At 38.3% G+C, this 18958-nt stretch overlaps 1 protein-coding gene across 1 annotated transcript in view; it reads left to right on the plus strand.

Moving 5' to 3' along the window:
• The window catches only part of LOC136857368 (transcriptional regulator ATRX), a 605506-nt gene that overhangs the window by 450102 nt on the left and 136446 nt on the right, over positions 1 to 18958 (plus strand). Inside the window, exon 23 of the mRNA XM_068225161.1 lies at positions 11481 to 11723. Within this exon, the coding sequence (XP_068081262.1) occupies positions 11481 to 11723 (243 nt within the window). The remainder of the gene's footprint in view (positions 1 to 11480; positions 11724 to 18958) is intronic.

Raw genomic sequence — 18958 nt, forward strand, 5'->3', positions numbered from 1 at the left:
ATCACTTTCTTCCAGAATTAAGTTATTTAGGACAGAAAACCTATTTCTGATGTTTATTTCCGGAAATTCAGTTGTAGATTTCTTCTTAGCCGGCCATCCACGAACTACTTGACACCACGTGTTCGAGTTTATTACTGGTACCAGTATATCACTCGAAGAATGGTCAATCCCAAATTCTAGCGATCGCAGTCTTTCTTTTAATTCTTTATTTTCAACTTTAAGAGTCTCATTGTCCTTTTTTAGAATGTTTATAATTTCTAATGCACTTTTATATTCCTCATCGATTGTTTTCGGTGCTTCGTCAACGCCGTCGCCAGCAACATTCCGAACACACTGCTCACAAATCCAGTCAACATTTTCATTAGTTTTTACGTTTCTAGGGCAATTTCCGCACTTATAATGCCACCATCGATCGATTTCTTCAGGCTCGGTGACATTAGAGTATCCGAGGCTTGGGGAGTACCCCTTACCCTCTTTTATGATTCCAATATTGTTATTAAAAGGCACATTGACTTGAATAATTTCCCAAATCCAGGAAATGCGACCTCCTCCTACTCATACCTTTTGATTTCTTGCTTTTGATTTGCTGTCAGCATTGTTGACTGCTGCTGAATTATTGTCAGCATAACTACAACAAATACTGAAGAGAAATCGAGGGGAAGAGCAATTTCAATGTGTACATTTGTTCTTTTCATCTTTATTGCAGTCTGGCTTCATGGCTAAATGGTTAGCATGCTGGTCTTTGGTCACAGGGATCCTGGGTCGATTCCTGGTAGGGTTTGGAATTTTAACCATGATTGGTTAATTTCCCTGGCACGGGGACTGGGTTTATGTGTTGTCTCATACAATTTCTCCATCCAAATTTCCATCTTGTGATATCACGCTGCCCAAATATTAAAAAAATTTCACTACTTCATAAGGTTCATTTCCTATTTTTATCACTCCTCTGGATTTTCTGTTACCTCTTGTCATGATCAAAGTCTTACTTTTTGCAGTACTAATCTTCATTCCAAAATTTCTCATCTCCTCATTCCATAAATCATCTTGTGTCTATACTTCTTCATTATCTCCCCAAACTACTGTACTGTGTCATCAGCAATGGACACCTTGTTTTCTTTATCTTCCATCTGCACTAAATCTGGTTCTTCTATTTCTCCTTGTACCGACTTCTTGCTTGCCCATCATCTTCTCCTTGATATTATGTAGAACTCTATCCATGATGATAATGAAGAGTAAGGGAGACAATACACTTCCCTGTCTTAAGCCTGCCTCAACTCTGAACCAGTTTGACCCACTTTGGTTCAAACACAGCTTTCACAATTTTGATATAATACTATTTACCATCTGCATTGTTTCATTCCCAATCTGTGCCTCTGTCAATGTTATCCATGCCGAATTCCTTGGGACACTGGCATGTACCTTTTCAATATCTAGAAACATTACTACCATGTCTTTTCCATATTCCCAATACCTTTCCATCATTTGATGCCATGTAAATATTGGGTCAAATGTGGACCTGCCTCTTCTGAATCCATACTTGTGTTCTGCCAGTTTTCCCTCTACTCTGTCTCTTATTCGTCTATCCAAGATTCTTTCAACGATCTTAGCTGTATGAGGTATCAGTGTTTCTCCTCTGTAATTTTCACATTGCTTCCTGTCTCCTTTCTTAAAAATTAGTATAATGACCCCTTTCGTCCACTCTTTTGGTACAGTCTTTTCTCTCCATATCACTCTGAGAAGTCTATACAACCACTGTAGACCAACTACTCCTGCTGCTATTATCATTTCTATGATGACCTCATCAATTCCAGCTGCCTTGCCTCGTTACATTCTTTTAGTGGCCCACTCAATCTCTGCCATGGACACCTTATTTTCCTTATCTTCCATCTGCACTAAATCTGGTTCTTCAATCTCTCCTTGTACTGAGGTATTTTGCACATTGTAAAGCTGTTCAAAGTATTTTCCTCACCTCTGCAATATATCCTGCTTCTGTGTCATCACTTCTTCCTGTTAATTTTTATTTTTACAAACACACTGTTGACATTAAAATCTGGGATGAACTGTGTGTAAAATTTGAAAACTAAATTAGGCTCCAAATTCTGACCATCTGGAGTGCTCTTCATCCAAACTCTTTCTTGCATTACTATTCATAGAATTGTTAGTTCCATCACTGCTAACCATTACAATTTCAATTGCAAAACAGGAACTGGTAAGTGTTGATTCTGTACTCAGGTCATCAATCACCAAATCTACTCGAGTGGTATTGGCAGTATTCAAGCCACTGGACGCCACTATATATAACCACCAGCTGACACAAAACTGCTAGATAGTGTTTCCACAACAACCAACGTAAATAAAATGAAATGTTCCCTTAGTGCTTGTTAAAATCATGCTGAAATGCTGTTGGACCTTGTCAGGACGGCACATGAAGATATGGTTAAAAATGACACATTCTTAATTTGTGGCTGGTATAAATTTGCAATTCATTGCAGTGACCATGAAGTTAATCTGAATAAATTATAGATAAAATTGGATAAAATTAATGAACTGAAGGAGAGTGTGTGTTATTCAAATGGCATAGGTTATATGAGACTTACCTATCAATGCGGCATTTTGTGCATGGTCTATTGTAGTGTGCCTCATACTATTGGTAGAGAGATTCAAAGGAAAAGGAAGGGGCATGGCAAGGGGAGAGGGGTTGGGGCAATGTTAAGGAGGGGTCCTTAATTGAAGATTTTGAGAATTTCCATGTCTCAGAACCTTTAGTATGAAGCACACAACAGTAGGCCACGCACCACATGCCGCAGTGTGTGGTAAGTCTCTTATAACCTATGCCATTTGACTAACACATTCTCTCCTTCAGTTCATTAATTTTATCCAATTTTATCTATCATTTATTCAAAATTCATGGGTACTGCATTGAATTACAAATTTATACCAGCCACAAATTAAGAATGTGTCAGTTTTAACCATATCTTCATGTGCCATCCTAACAATGTCCACAGCATTTCAGCATGTTTTTAACAAGCACTACGGCAACATTTTATTTACGTTGGTTGATGTAGAAACACCATCCAGCAGTTCGCATCAGCTGGTGGTTATTTACAGTGGAGTCGAGTGGCTTGCATACTGCCAGTACCACTCAAGTAGATTTGGTGATTGATGACCTGAGTACAGAATCACCATTTACCAGTTCCCATTTTGCAATGGAAATTGTAATGATTAGCAGTGATGGACCTAACAATTCTATGAATATTAACGCAAGAAAGAGTCTGGGTGATGAGCATCCTCCAGATGCTAAGAATTCAGAGCCTAATTTTATTTTTTAAATTTTACACATAGTTCATCCCAGATTTTAATGTCAGTTGTGTGTTTGTACATTTGTTTAGTTATTAAATGTATTACATTAAAGCTGAAGATGGCCAACCAAGGCCGAAACTAGTCCCTAGTTTAGTAATGTAATTCAAAAATATTGCATATTATAGTATTGAAAAGATGGACCATTACGTCATTAATTTTATAATTATTATTGTGATCTTAATTCAACACGGATCAAAACCATGAAGTTTATATCCTAAGGTAGAGGGAAACTGGAGGGATTCAAGAACAACAGGATCATGCCCAAGAAGAACATCAGCGAAAGATGATCATTTCTTACAGCTTCAAGTTCTCCGCAACCAACTCGGCACTGCCATTGTAGCTCAAAATCAACTCCACCACATTTGAGGGGTGCCTGCCATGTAAGCACATACACTAACGGTACAACTTTACACTTTCTCCCCTGCTAATGCCCAAGGTAGTGATTTATAATTATTTTCTAACTGTCGGGTTTGATTCCGTGTTGCTAACCATACAGTTCAGGAACCCTACTTGCTGATACAATGCCATACAGTTAATATTAATCTGGCATGTTGGAACTATTTATTAATGATCTGCCACTGCCGTATTGCAAAAATCACTACGGTTATATCATGGGTATAAGTAAAGCATATTTTATTTTTCTGTAGGATTGTAAATCTGTTTGGGTAATAGCAGGTTACTGGAATTGAGGCATGTTCAAATGATGCATTTATGAGGGTTGGAACTTAAATAGTGGCAACACTGTTGCGGAGACGCTATGCGCTATTGTCGCTGTTAGCACACGTTCGTTACATACCTACCTTACCTCAGAGCAAATGGACTCGCCCTTCCCACATCACCTGCGTGCGCACAAGCAAGTTAAACACTGTCACTTTTGAGCTAGTGGTCTAACGTAACCTTGTCACTATGTTTTCCAAATAGGAACAGCGGAGTTGGACTAAGATTGAATGTGCCATAGGTCGTACAGCACGACAGTGTCATCAAGGTCTTCAAGAGGCTTGCGGGGAATCTGCATTGCCTTACAGAACAGTGGCACATTGGGTAAAAGCCTTCAACGATGGTTGGCAAACTGTGGCAGACATTCATCGGGCAGGTCGTCCTACGAGCGTCAGTGAAGAAGAAGTGCATGCTCTTGCCGCGTTACTGGACAGTGATCGAAACCAGACGATTCGTTAGCTCGTCCAAGTAACCGGATTAGCGCATACGACTGTGCTTCACATCCTGAAGGAACGCCTGGGCATGCGAAAAATTGCATTACGATGGGTTCCGCATGACGTGACGGAAATGCATAAATGGTTGCGTTAGGACACTGCTAAGAAGCACTTGGAAGTGCTATGAGCGCGAAGGAGAGACTTTCTTACGCTGTATCATAACCCTGGATGAGGTATGGGCCAAATCGTACGAGCTAAAACTGAAACACCAATCGAACGAATGGCGTCATTACGGGTCACCACGAAAGTGGAAAGTTCGTCAGAGCCCCAGTACGGCGAAAGTTATTGTGATCCTCGTGTACGACTGTGATGGTGTTATCCTAACGCATTACATTCCTCCATGGCAGACTGTCAATGCACAGTATTACCGTTCGTTTTTAGAGCACCACCTGCGACCAACTTTGGAAAGAAGCGACAACACTTTCTACAGAATCCACCCATCATTTTGAACGACAATGCTCGGGTGCATACAGTGCAAGCTGTGGCTGATTTGTTCGGTCGATGGGACTGGGAAGTACTGTACCATCCACCATACTCTCCGGACTCTCCTTGTGACTTTGATTTGATTCTAAAGATGAAGGAACCCCTTTGTGGCATTCGCTTCAGAATTGTTAAAAATAATAATAATAATCGTATGGCCTCAGCTACCGTTTGCAGACATTTCGATTTGACGCCATCTGGCTGTCTGCTCGTCAATTTCGACGTTCCGGTTTTCTCTGTCTGCCATCTAGCGGACCTAGAGTAAACCGGATCTCTCTTGGGCGTCTATGGCTGAGATTTAATTAATTTTGTCGGGTAAATACCAAATGTATCACCAGAGATCTTTTACATGCCGACATCGTACGACATGGAGTGTCGAATGGACTTTTTTCCGCCCTTCAAAAATCCGACTACCTCTGCCGGGTTTGAACCCACTATCTTGGGATCCGGAGGCCGACGCTCTACCACGGATCCACAGAGGCAGCTTTCAGAATTGTTGCTCTGCTAAAGGTAAACTACGACTTCCACATCGCTGGCAATGGGTTATACACAACGTTGGGGACTACATTGAAGGACAGTAAAGGTTGCTAACATGTAACTCTTCTGTATCTGTTGTAAATAAATAGTTGCCACTATTTAAGTTCCAACCTTCATAATACCATAGTAGGTGTGAAGTAACGAATGCAGCATTTTATTAATAGGATCCTAATTTCATCCAGTTTGTATGTATAGAATTCAATCAGGATGTATAAGAAGCAAGAAAGATCTGCAAGAACTCTTCCAAAAAGGAAAACAACGTACCTTCTGTATAAAGATCAGTTCTGTTGAAATGGAAGGAAATTCCATTATCAACCTAACCGAATTTAACTTTTCTTTTTTGTCACGACTTTGGAACATTTTGTGAACTTAGCCTTTGTGTACTCTTATTGACGTACGGCATATCCGCATGTAATATACTTGCTTATGTGTATTATTACAGCGTGGTTTCACTCAGTCCAAAAAGGAACAGTAATTTTCAAGAAGGGAGCTGAATTATTTACACCAGGCAAACATTGAAGCATACGGTTATAGTGATGCGTAGGCCTATATCAAAATTGTTACAGTGTTTTGGTGGATCCGCAGAGGTGAAAGAAGGTGCGGGCTGGAATGGGTCTAACTACAAGTCCAAAAGATGAATTTAAAATTTAAATAAAGGTTATATTTTCAATACACAACAAGGTTTAACAATTTTCACTAGGTGAAATAACAAAAATATCAGGTACAATGTAATTTTACAAACAAAAGTACAAGTTATGGGGTCTTTACAAATCCTGGGCTATGAGCCCCAAAGTTTAACAATCTGAGCTCTCAGCTCACAACCACATATTTTAGAAAAGGGCAGAATTCCCTCAATACAATGGAGCACTTGCTCTCAGGAATCAAAATGTCACGCCTCCCTGAGGTACCTTTCAAAATACCAGAAAGACCTGATCCGCTCTCAATCTTTCAAGCCTATTCAAGGCCATACCATACATTGCGATCACTTGCCACACCTTACAAGAATTAAACAGGGGTATTTCGTACCCAATCTACTGGGCCTTCTCAGGAAGGAAAACAAAAACGGGTTAAATTAATGGCCCAAAATACAAGATTGAATGGAGGCAAGTACTTGCACTCCTACATGAAAGCTAGTTAAAACCTAAGTGGCGCTAAGCCGATACACAGGGGATATTCCCACACTATATAGGTGACTTGTATAAGAAAATTTTAATACATTAGGAAAGATTAGAAAATCAGTTACGAAAACATAGTCACCTCAAGTCAAAATGAAGGGGAGCTCGAGAGGGTAAAGCACTCTCTATCCCCGATTTACATTTAAAGTAATAAGAAAATGTTTACATAAGCCGGCACTAAGTTACATTTTTGAACAGGTAGGATACTTTGAAAAGGTTTCGAACCTTCCCCGGGGGTTAACTGCTGAGCAAGAAAGAAATAAAGATGTTAAAAGGCCATTACCTTTGCTGAAGAGCTGCTGCTCGAAGGAAGAGGCGCAACCCGCCCCCTGCTATACTTCCATACACTAAAATAGATGTTGTTGAAGTGGCGACGAGCCGAGAAAATTGGCAGTTTTTAAACCCTCGTGGAAGATTCGAGACCTGTCATGAATAATAAAGACACACCCACTCAACTTTATTGGGTAGCTAAGAGTTACACATGGAAATTCGAAGAAGAAACCTCTCATAGGTGGAAAATTAATTACAGAAATTACTGATTGGCTAAGTTCAAAACAGGCAGAAAGAAAGCTTAATATTGCTAACCCACAAATGAAAGAACAAAATTTAGTAAAGACCAAAACTTATAAATACAAAAGTTTTCAACAAAAGTTCCTTCACTTCGCACCAGGGTGCATGATCATAGTTTTTTGGTAGAGACATCTGTGAGAGAATGTCCACACTTCTTGATAATTAGTAAACAAAAACAATTCGGAATTAATACAGTGACATCTTCAGATAAATGGTTGAATTAATTCAGTTTATAAGGTTCAGAGTTTCTCCAGTAGAGGAGTACTTTAAGGCGGAAAATTCAAATGTGCGGCGTATGGGTGTACCAACCGGTACAAAAATAATGGCAGAAATATATAATATTAAATTGTGTGAGGGTGAGAGAAAGTGTTTATTTCCTTAATTTCTCATTGAGCTTGAAAACCGACTTAATTATGAATATCTTGAGTGATCATTTACTTGGGTAATGGAACCCCATTATTGATACTTACATTGAGGTTAGTTTGTTGATGGTTATGTCTCGTGATTTCAATATGTAACTATTTAAGTTGGCAGCAGTGATGAGCCATTAAAAAGAGAGAATAGGATGGTGATATTTGCTTTTTTGTATTGCCTTGCGTGCCAAGAACTATAGTGAGAGACATGTGTGAAGAAGACTATTTTCAATCAATAAGACCCACTAAAGGCCCAGAACTCACCAAATAGCATAGCATACTACTTTTCATTATAACAGTGGGAGCAAGTGCTGTTCACGATTTGGCCGGTAATCATCTAATGGTAGAAAAAAATCTGGAGAATACCTGGGGAAATGTATTCCTCTCGTACATTCTCACCCAGCACACCTTTTCAGAGTGTTCTTTGATAGTATGAGCAGGAATCAATATGACTGCAAGGGCAGATTTGATCTTCGTGGAGCATGTGGAGGAAATCCTTCTAGAGCATGTTTTACCTTTTGTTCCAATTCTTGGTTATGGTTACACACTAATGCAGGACATTGCATGCCCACATGTTGTGAGATGTGTGCAATAGTTCTTGGATGAAGCAGAGATTCATGTTATGGTTTGGCCTGCTTGAACCCCACTTTGAATCCTATTGAGCATGTATGGGACCAGCTTGGGAGAAAGGTCTGTTAGCACTATCCAGACACACTACAGGTCCTACGGGAGGCCATCGTGGAAGAATGGGAGATGATTCATCAAAAGGACATTACAGTGTTAATCATGAGCATGCCTGAAAGGTTGGATGCTTGATTGATGCAAGAGGAGGTAATACACACTTCCATGAAGAGAAGTTTAAAAGACTTAAACAAAGGAGAATTAACTTCATGACCTTCCCAAAATGTTATTTCCATATCTCTGGCTTACTTCAATCTAGTTGCTTGTAACAAATAATTCTCCAAATCTTTCACCAAAAGGAGTCCATACTGCAATATTTTATTATAAAATAGTAGATTAGTGTAATAATAATAATAATAATAATAATAATAATAATAATAATAATAATAATAATAATAATAATTTTGTGTGGCTATTTCTAGCCGAGTGCAGCCCCTGTAAGGCAGACCCTCCGATGAGGGTGGGTGGAATCTGCCATGTGTAGGTAAATGTGTGTTATTGTGGTGGAGGATAGTGTTATGTGTTGTGTGTGAGTTGCAGGGATGTTGGGGGCAGAACAAACACCCAGCCCCAGGGCCATTGGAATTAACCAATTAAGGTTAAAATCCCCTACCTGACCAGAAATCGAACCCGGGACCCTCTGAACCGAAGGCCAGTACACTGACCATTCAGCCAACGAGTCGGACAGTGTAATAAAAATAACTGGAATTTAAAGTAAATCTCAAGGGTTTTTAAGGAATTGAAGTGTTGCGCTTTTCGTGCCAGTGAATGTATTTTGGAAAGTATGAATTTTATATTATCTACATCTATTGAGTTGAAAAGGGCCTCAAATGTAGTTTAAACTTTGCAGACATATCTGTTCACATCTCAGATATTGCCAGTGGATTTTTTTTTAAATATTTTGTTTTCGAGTTGGATATGTTATGAAAGTCTTCTTTTTTTTTTTTTTTTTTTTTCTTTTTTTTTTTTTGTCTCCTGAAAAATGTGTAACTATAGATTTGGTTGGGCCCTGTTTCTACTGAAAATTTATTATGGGCATTCATATCCACAAGAACCTTATGTTAGTTTCTTCTGCTCTTAGGTCATGCATTATATGTCAGGTACTTTTAAAGATAAAAATTTCATAATGTTCTGTATTGAACTGTATCACAATTAAATTGAAATAAGAAATTAAGTGGTTCAACCTATTCAGTACAAGTAAATAAGAAAGGTAGTGTTACATTCTTATTTGGTTAAGAGCGGTACTGGTTTCGACCACCAATCTGGGTCATCATCCGATTAAAAATACAAAAACAATGCATAGGAAAACAAAGAATTAAAGAATAAGTCTTTCACAAAAGCAGTTCAAGAAGCAATATAAGACAATAGGGGTTAGCACTGCACGATTTTAAATCATAAAATCCAGCAGAAGTAGAAGATCAGTCACTTATATGTAGCAAGGCGCAAGTCCCTGAAGAGTAGCACAACACACGCAATGTCCGGCACTGTGCCTTAAAATGTTTACGAGAAGAGCTTGTTTAATGAACTGTTCACCTCTTCCGCCCAAGGGCAGTCTGAATCTTTTGACGTCCAGATAATTTGTCGTTTAACGTTGTTAAAGGGAGCTGGTATGTTTTAGAGGCCTGTCTTTGCTGCATCATACTGGACTTAACCTGTTGAACAGCTTCAGTCAAGGCAGATAATGAATTCTGACACAGTTTCATTTTTTTTCAACAGGTTTAACTTTGGCATTTGGGACAATTCCTCCATTGGGCATCTTAATTTTGACCATTGTCAAACTATGAGCACTAGTTAAGGAAATAAGCAAGAACTGCAAAAACAATTATTTTCTGCTTTCTAGTTTTAAATAGCTAAAATGTAATTAAATTGTTTTTTTTCCAAATAGTGCAGGGTAACTGCCCCCACACACCCCCTCTTGTCGACGCCACTTTATTTGCCAACGATGATAACCCTTGGATAGTGACAGGATTATTAAATAAAGTGATTAGAACAACGTACGGCATCAGACAGACACAATACATCGTAAAAGAAATTTAACTATACCCGATGAGGCTCAAATTCAGGCCATCTCAAGTTACAGGTAGATGCCTCAGCTGTCATGACCATAAATCTGGACTTCGCCGCCAAATAAAACAATACTACAAATTAAAATCGTAAACAGCCCATTAATTTTCAGTGGTGTTTTATATTAAGGGTTGTTTTTGTATTAAATGAACCTCATTTATCGAACGTCCTTTCAATATTATAAAATGAGAGTCAAATATTGAACAGTATTTTATTTTAGAAATAAACATGAAGATAAGTGAAAACTCACAATACAAGAAATTAATAAATATGTATGTATGTATGTATGTATGTATGTATGTTAATACAACCTATTATTTAAAGGATACCTTCTGAAGACACTATTTTACTGGCAAAAGCAGATAATCACAGGGACCTTCCTAACAATACAACGATCTCATCAAAATCCCATCAACTCCAAAGTTCTGAGACTTTCCCATGCTTGCCAACACGGTAACGACTTCGACCTATTGATTGACATAAAGCTGAGTTTGGAAGGGTGAATTTAGATATCTCACATGTTATGTAAACTTTTTGATATCCTTATTTTGCAACGAGATGTGCGAACTGTTTGATATTTAAAGGGCGTTCGATATATAGTGCCATTATCCTGTCAAACACAAATGCTGCTGTTAACAAAAAACCAACACAGGTGTGGTATTGGTGGCTCTCGAGGGAAGTCTCTTTATTATGGAAATTCTGGATGTGTCGTCTTTAATACTGACAAGTTTCATGAGAAACAAATGTGTAGGTTTGTTTTTGTTTTTTGTGGTAGGTTTTTTTGTTCATTTTAAACAGAATGCCAGACTAACAAAACTAGAAAATTATAGATATCCTCCCCACATCATGTCTACATCAACACTCCCAAAATCGCAACTGAAGAGCATTCTTAGTGAATAAAATGTAATTTTGTGTGTTTTATGTTTTATTTTTTCCTACTTACTTGCTCCTCTTTAATGTGATAATTATATTGCTTTTTTTATTCCCAGCGCTTTGACTATTCTGTGCTGATGCCGTTTCTGCCTCCCAAACATGAGTATGTGATGTCATTAAGACTAACTGAGCTCCAGTCCAAGTTGTACCAGCATTACTTGACCCACTTAGCCCAGGGTGGAAGTGGTAATACTGGAGGTAAAGGAGCTAAGCTGTTTGCTGACTTCCAGGCATTACAGAGGATATGGACACATCCTCGAGTGCTCCAAATGAATGCCGATAAAGTAGCAGAAAGGAAGGTAAGTTGAGTCCAGTACCTCATTGTCTGTTTTTCTTAGATGCTCTCGTTGAATAAGGACTAAATAATCCTAGATGTGGGAGATACTAATATCAAAGCCTTTTCTAATGAAACCAAATGAAAATCTCATAGCGCATCAGCTCCGAAGGGTCATGGCCTACCATGCGGCCACTGCTCAGCCCGAAAGCCTGCAGATTATGAGAGGTCGTGCAGTCAGGACAGTGAATCCTCTCGCCCGTTATTCTTTGTTTTATGGACCGAGAGGCATTTTCTAATGGACCGACCAAACGAGGAATGTAGAATGGAGGGAAGTTTAACCCATATCAGACAAATCAATTTTTAAGCAGTGTATTGTCAGTTACTTTTGGATCAGTGGTAGATTGTCAACCTCCAGATACCAAGATCATAATTCAAACCAAGCAGATGCAGATTAATTTTTGCAGGTCAGGGCAAAAGTCCATTTGGTACTCCATGTATTACGATATATTTATAAGCTAGAAATTTTATTTTTGTTTCGTATTGAAGTGCAATACAAAGTGGACCTTCTTGTCAATTTATTCAATACAATATACATATTGTATTGAAAAGGTCCTCTTGTCCATTTACTCTTATAATGCGTTATGATATCCAGATGCAAATGATTTCTGGTGACACATATGGTATTTAACAGACAAAATTAATTAAAACTTGAGTCATGGTTGCCAAACAGAGATCTGTTTCTCTGCCACCTAATACAGTAAAATGGAATATCAGAATTGAGACACACGAAGCCTAATTGGCATAAAGTCAGAATTTTTTCTCACGGTAGCTGAGGCCATATTATTGTTGTTGTTGTTGTTGTTATTATTATTATTATTAATATTAATATTAAATAATAATAATAATAATAATAATAATAATAATAATAATAATATTTGCATATGGACCCTGTTGGATCATGCAGTACATTAATGATTCACTTTTCTGGTATTCCATATGGCTTTCATTTTTTCTCCGTGGGCTCTCTTCCTTTCTTCCCACTTATTTCCTAGTCTCCTTGGAACTTCATTCTCTGGCTGTACTAACCATCTGTATAGTATTTTTACAGAACATATTTCATATTTCTCATATATTTATCTGGGCTTTCGCCAGGTCCTTTTTGACTTCTTCTTCTATTATTAGTGTTGTTGTTGTTGTTTCTCTACATTCGCAAGCAAGTCAATTTCTTTTCTTCCCCCCCCCCCCTTGCTAGCTGTTCAACTTCACACTAACTCATTCAAGTTTTCGGCAATGGTGGTATACAAAATATGAATGATGGCGAGAAAGGAAATGTGGAAGGCTTGTTCGATGATTGTTTTGAGAGAAGGAGTGGTGAGAATATCAGCCCTTCTAACCACCAATCAAAAGAGATCGATGAGAAATTCTGACCCTTTGATGAGAGCCATGAAAGAAGAGAAAAATTCTTAGGTCCCAAAAACCTAGCAGGATGTGGCCCAGTATTGAAGTCTTGAATGCAGAGAAATACTGAATTAAATAAAAAAGAGTGACCAATCGCCCGTTCATCTTCTGGCAGAACAAAACTATTCATACCACTTGGCTGACAGAAACCGAGAAGGACATTAAAAAATTGGGAATATCAGACCTTCAAAATACCCTGAAAGAAGTACATGGATTTCATGAAAAACCCCAGAAGAAAGGTACCCCCTGAACAGATGAATGAAAGGAATTACACCAGCAGAAAATGCCCAACAGTTGAAAAAGCATAGTCCAAAGTAGGCCCATTCGAACAAGTACAAGAAGGTATCAAGGAGGTGTAAAGAGTTGATGTAAAAAATTTATTGTGCACCCATATTGACTTAGTTATGCGGCTGAGACTTGGACAATGACAAGCAGGGAGGAGAGTAGAATTCAAGCCAATGAAATCAAATACAGTAAAACCTCGTTAAGACATTTCTGCAGGGGACAAGGAAAAAGAACGTGTTAAGCGATGGCATTTTACGTCGTGCATCCGTGGGTACAGAGAAAACTATATCCACCATTTCTAAAGATGAAAGGAGAAAAATAAATGTGTGAAAAACACTAGAGAACAATATGAAAACCCTTTCCGCTGGGAATTATGAAATAACAACGGTGCACTGAAAGGTGTAAAAAGCACCAGACAACAAATATGAAAACATTTGCCTATGAAAATATAAAGTAGTATTGCAGATCACACTGTTTCTAAAACAAATGTTAGTAGAAGCCTTTTATATTATTTTTATTATTTGCTGGAAGTAATATCATTTGTACCAAAGCTTTCTTTGCTCATAGTTTGTGTACTTTAGTCCTGGGTTACCTACTTCTGCTCGTCAAGGTTCAGTATTGCTGTGATCTATCAAGGTCGAGGATTCATTACATAATGCAAAACGAATTGAGTAGAAAAGTTAAGTCTTGTTCCTTCTATTCTGCTGCCAGTTTAGAAATTTTCTGCAAATGTCATATCATATAAACACAGTTAGAAAACAGGAAATATATATAGCTAGAGAAAGGCTTTAATACACATGATATACAATTCATAATATAGCTTAGAATTCAGAAGATACAAAATTATCTTGACAGTGCCTTTGCTGATAGGAGGAGAAAGGTGATATCAAATATAAACCATAATTTTTAATTTTACATTTTAGAGATTCAGCCGAAAGGTGTGAAAGCAACATGCTGCTTTTGTACATAATCTCGTAACTTATCTCATTTTTCTCATCATATTGGCAGCTTTTTAACGTCAATCCTGGAAGGAAGATCAGGAGTATGTTCACAGCCAGTTGCGCACGAATACGTGTCCACTCTGACATTACCGTTGAATCGCTGACCCCTCACAACGCCCGTTTCAGTGGTCCAAAGAAATTATATTAGCAGGGTGTGAAATCTGGGCAGTAAAGGGAGGTGTTCTAGTGGTGTCCAGTGAATTTCATCTAGCGGGTCATACCTTAAAGCAGTGGTAAGGGAATTTGGTTGCTGACGTTGGCAGCGTTAGGCAGCTTTTCTGTCACCTAGAAGTTGACGGTAGTAGGCAGCATTCATTTTTCTTTGTTCTTGATGGATATTAACTGACAAAATACCCATGAATTCCCAGAAACAGTTACAGACTTTTCCAGCTGACAAACATTCTTTGGCCTTTATTTTCCTCCATTTTTGCCCCTCTGTATTTGCTTGTTTGAATTCAGGGGTACCAAGCAAGTTGGCCGTGCGGTAAGGGGTGCGCGTTTGTGAGTTTGCATCTGGGAGATAGTGGGTTCGAATCCCATTGTCGGCAGCCCTGAAGATGGTTTTCCATGGTTTCCCATTTTCACACCAGGCTGTACCTTAATTTAGGCCATGGCCGGTTCCTTCCAATTCCTAGGCCTATCCTAACTGTGTCGGTGCGACGTAAAGCCACTAGCAAAAAAAAAAAAAAATTCAGGGGAATAGTGATGGGTCTAGGTCTCATCACAGGTGACAATATTGTGCAGTATGGTGTAATACATCCACTCCTTCCTTGTACCGAGTCAGGACCTTCTGACAAATTTCCAGAAGAGCACATTTTTATTCCTTGGTAAGGAGACAAGGACCCTCCCTGGCAGATACTTTACGGTAGTCAAGATCATGTCTGATGACTAGGGGCCAGATTATTCTGTAATTACACATTCCATTCCTTTACTTGAAGACGAGTAAAAATGTTGGCAAATTGTGGTTCTGATAAAATTATGCTTATACGTGTGTTTCTATAATAATAATAATAATAATAATAATAATAATAATAATAATAATAATAATAATGTTATTGGATTACATCCCACTAACTGCTGTTATGGTTTTTTGAGATGCCGAGGTGCTGGAATTTTGTACCGCAGGAGTTCTTTTACATGCCTGTAAATCTACTAACTTGAGGCTGACGTATTTGAGCACCTTCAAATACCACCGTTCTGAACCAGGATCGAACCTGCCAAGTTGTGGTCAGAAGGCCTGCACCTCAACCATCTGAGCTGCTCAACCCGGCTACCTGTGTTTCATTTTACATATTTTTAGTAATATTATGTATTTGTACATACAGTATTATGTGAAGAATGTAACTTTTTTTGTGCATATTTAGGTAATTATGCAAAAAAATTGTCAGCCCATTTGATTTTCAGACTGTAGTAAAAAAATTGGTGATTTTCATTTCTTTTCTTCCTGAAACATTTCTGCTATGCAGATAATTCATTTCCTCTCATATAGAATATATTTCAAATGCTAAAGTTGGCTTTAAAATGCCTTTAGAATTTCTAACCCTTTTTCTCGGAAATACAGTGGGTGAGTGCCTCAGCTGCATACAACAGCACCAATCCTTCCTCAGAATCTGAGATGGCTAGGTGCCTTTCATTGGTCAAAGTTTCTAACAAAGTCCATGCAGTCTTGAAACACAATGTAGGTTATCTAGGTTATGTACCTGTTTGCAAGATCATTAGTGGTGAACAAGAAGAGCCCCCCGGAAGATATTTCACCCAGCTAGTTTTATTTTTTAAAATATGCACCGGTGACTTCCTGCAATGTTCAGCAGTCCTTCTCAGCCTACAAAGTATCTTTTTTTTGGATCAGCACCAAAACATCACAATGGAAAACGTTGAAGGAGTGCTTCATGACACGCTGCACATAACGATAAAAAAGTTACTGTACTATTTGTGCTACTTTATAGGGGTTTGAAGACAGATTCTATAATAACTTTATTTAGTAACATTTATTTGTTTCATTTTCAGTGTATGAGGGAGACAGGAAATTAAGTGCAAGAATACATTGTGTAATATACTCCACATTTTTTTACAGTACATAACATTATTTTATTTTGATTATGCCTTTAATTTGATTATTTAATACTGTAGACCATATAAATTATCTAAAGCAACAATGATGACTTCGTTTTAAATACTTCCATATCTTATGCCTCGTATCATAACCATAACTTGTAATAAAAGGAATATAGAAAACATTTTTTAAAATTTAGTGCATTATTACTACATACATACATACATATCCCACGTCGTTCCATCTTAAGCGATGGGTCGGCAAACGAGGCTTCTCCACCAGTTGCGGTCCCTGAACTTCTCTCCTTCTTCAATGCTTTCCAGAGTATGTCCTCTCTGTTGAATGTCAATCACCATGTCCTTGTACCTGAGTCTTGGTCGCCCTCTTGGTCTCTTGTCTTCAAGTTTTAGATCGTACATTTTTTTTGGTAATCTGTTATCACCCATGCGTCGCATATGTCCATACCATCTCAGTCGCTGCACTGTTATTTTGTCCTGCAGTCTTACAACTTGAGCCTGCTTGCGGATTTCCTCATTACGGACTCTGTCCCTCTGTGTTTTGCCGATCGTGCTACGGACAAATTTCATTTCTGCTGCCTGGATTCTACTAACATCTTTGTTTCTCATGGTCCATGTTTCGCAACCATAGGTCAGGATTGGTACGTAATAAGTTTCATATATGACTCTCTTACATTTTGTTGGTATTTTCTTGTTCCATGTTATGTCTTTAACTATTTTATTACTATTATGTATTTTATGAATGTTACATATTTCACTGATATTTGCTATTTATATATACAGTGAAACCGTGTTAAAGCGTTCCTCATGAACACGTTTTCCCGCTTAGCATGTCGTAAATCAAAGTTCCAATTCTCATCTTATTAAATCTATATAAAAATACCTCACTTATTGCGTCATGAATTTTCGCTGCTACTACTACTTAGTACGAGTACAATCACATTTTTTCTAGCCCTGAAAAATTTGTTGTCCCTCGTGAAAGAAACGTGATTTACAAGTTGGGTAAGAGCCATCGCTTCAGTTGTGGGATTACGGAAAAAGTGAACCTATTTGTGCTTGTATTTCGCATGCCATTCAGAAGTTAGAAATTGATTTTGTGTTGAGTGGTCATTGAAGTTTTGTCCCGTGATATGGTAGCCTATATCTGGATTAGGAACATAATCATGTGAAATTGACTAGCGTGGTGCATATTTATCTCGTGATAGCCTAGTCGTGAAATTCCTTACTAATGAAGACACATGGACTGGCATTTGCATCTTCAAGCGCACAGATGTTGCGAATGTTGATCTCACATCTTTGTGTTTCGACTTGATCATTCGACCTGGTCGAAGTTTTTCAAAACGGCAGTCAGTCATTCCTCCCGATTCCTCCTAATCGCACATGGTCGAGTGTAACCTAGAGTTCATTGTCTGAGAGTGTGACCAGAAAATAATGTTTAATAACTCAGTTCTCCAAAATAAAAGGCTTTTACTAACATATGTTTTGGAAAGAGTGTGATCTGCAATAATACTTAGATACTTTTATTGGTCCCCTTGCATGTTTCCATATTTGTTGTTTGGTGCACTTGTTGTTTTATAAGCCCCAGCAGAAAAGGTTTTCATTTTTTTTCTCGTGTTTTTCACACTTTTCAATACTTTCCTCACATCAAATGGTAGATATAGTTTTTATTGTACCTGCGGATACACATTGTAAAATGCCCTCATGTCAAAAAAATATCTAGTGTTTCCATATCCCCTATTGGATAGTGTTTATTCGTATATTCAGTATAGTATGTTTTCTCGCTTAACACGTTCATTTTTGTTGTCCCCTGCAGAGGTTTTACTGTATACATATTTTGCCCTTCAATATTACATTACTGATGATGGACTGAGCAATCCTGTATCTTGTTTCTCTTGCTGATGCTATTTTTTTTTTTTTTTTACGTGACCATCTGCTCCAAAAAAGGTCCAAGGTAGCTAAAGCTTTCCACGCATTCAGATCTCTCTCGTACATATTCTTATGATCAATTGAAGTAGATAATGGAAAGGACAAACAAGTGCAATTCAAGTCAGGAATGAATAGCAGGTCAGTGTGGGAAGAGGAAAAAAAAACACATTACAGTCTACAGATAGGTTGACCCATGCCTTCATTGCCCGGCATTAAATTGACGAATGATCTGCTACACTGTAGCCCATCTATCTGCTTTTTTATGATCCTAGCTAGCCGACAATGACCCCTATCTTTCTGTGCTTCGTACGCCGTGACCGTTGACCTTGGCAGCGGTGGTTTTGCCTGAATCCACGTACCGACAGTACGGTGGTCCTTGGAGAGCCCAGTGCATGCATGACTTGAGACGTCGCCAGCAACCTGGCTACAATCAAATGTGCAGAGAGATTTTGTACCTTACCTATCTGCATGTTATAAATCTCATTCCATGTTGACGGCTATCACTTTACAAATAGAA

Source organism: Anabrus simplex, chromosome 1 (genome assembly GCF_040414725.1).
Source record: "Anabrus simplex isolate iqAnaSimp1 chromosome 1, ASM4041472v1, whole genome shotgun sequence".
NCBI classification, from domain to species: Eukaryota; Metazoa; Arthropoda; class Insecta; order Orthoptera; family Tettigoniidae; genus Anabrus; species Anabrus simplex.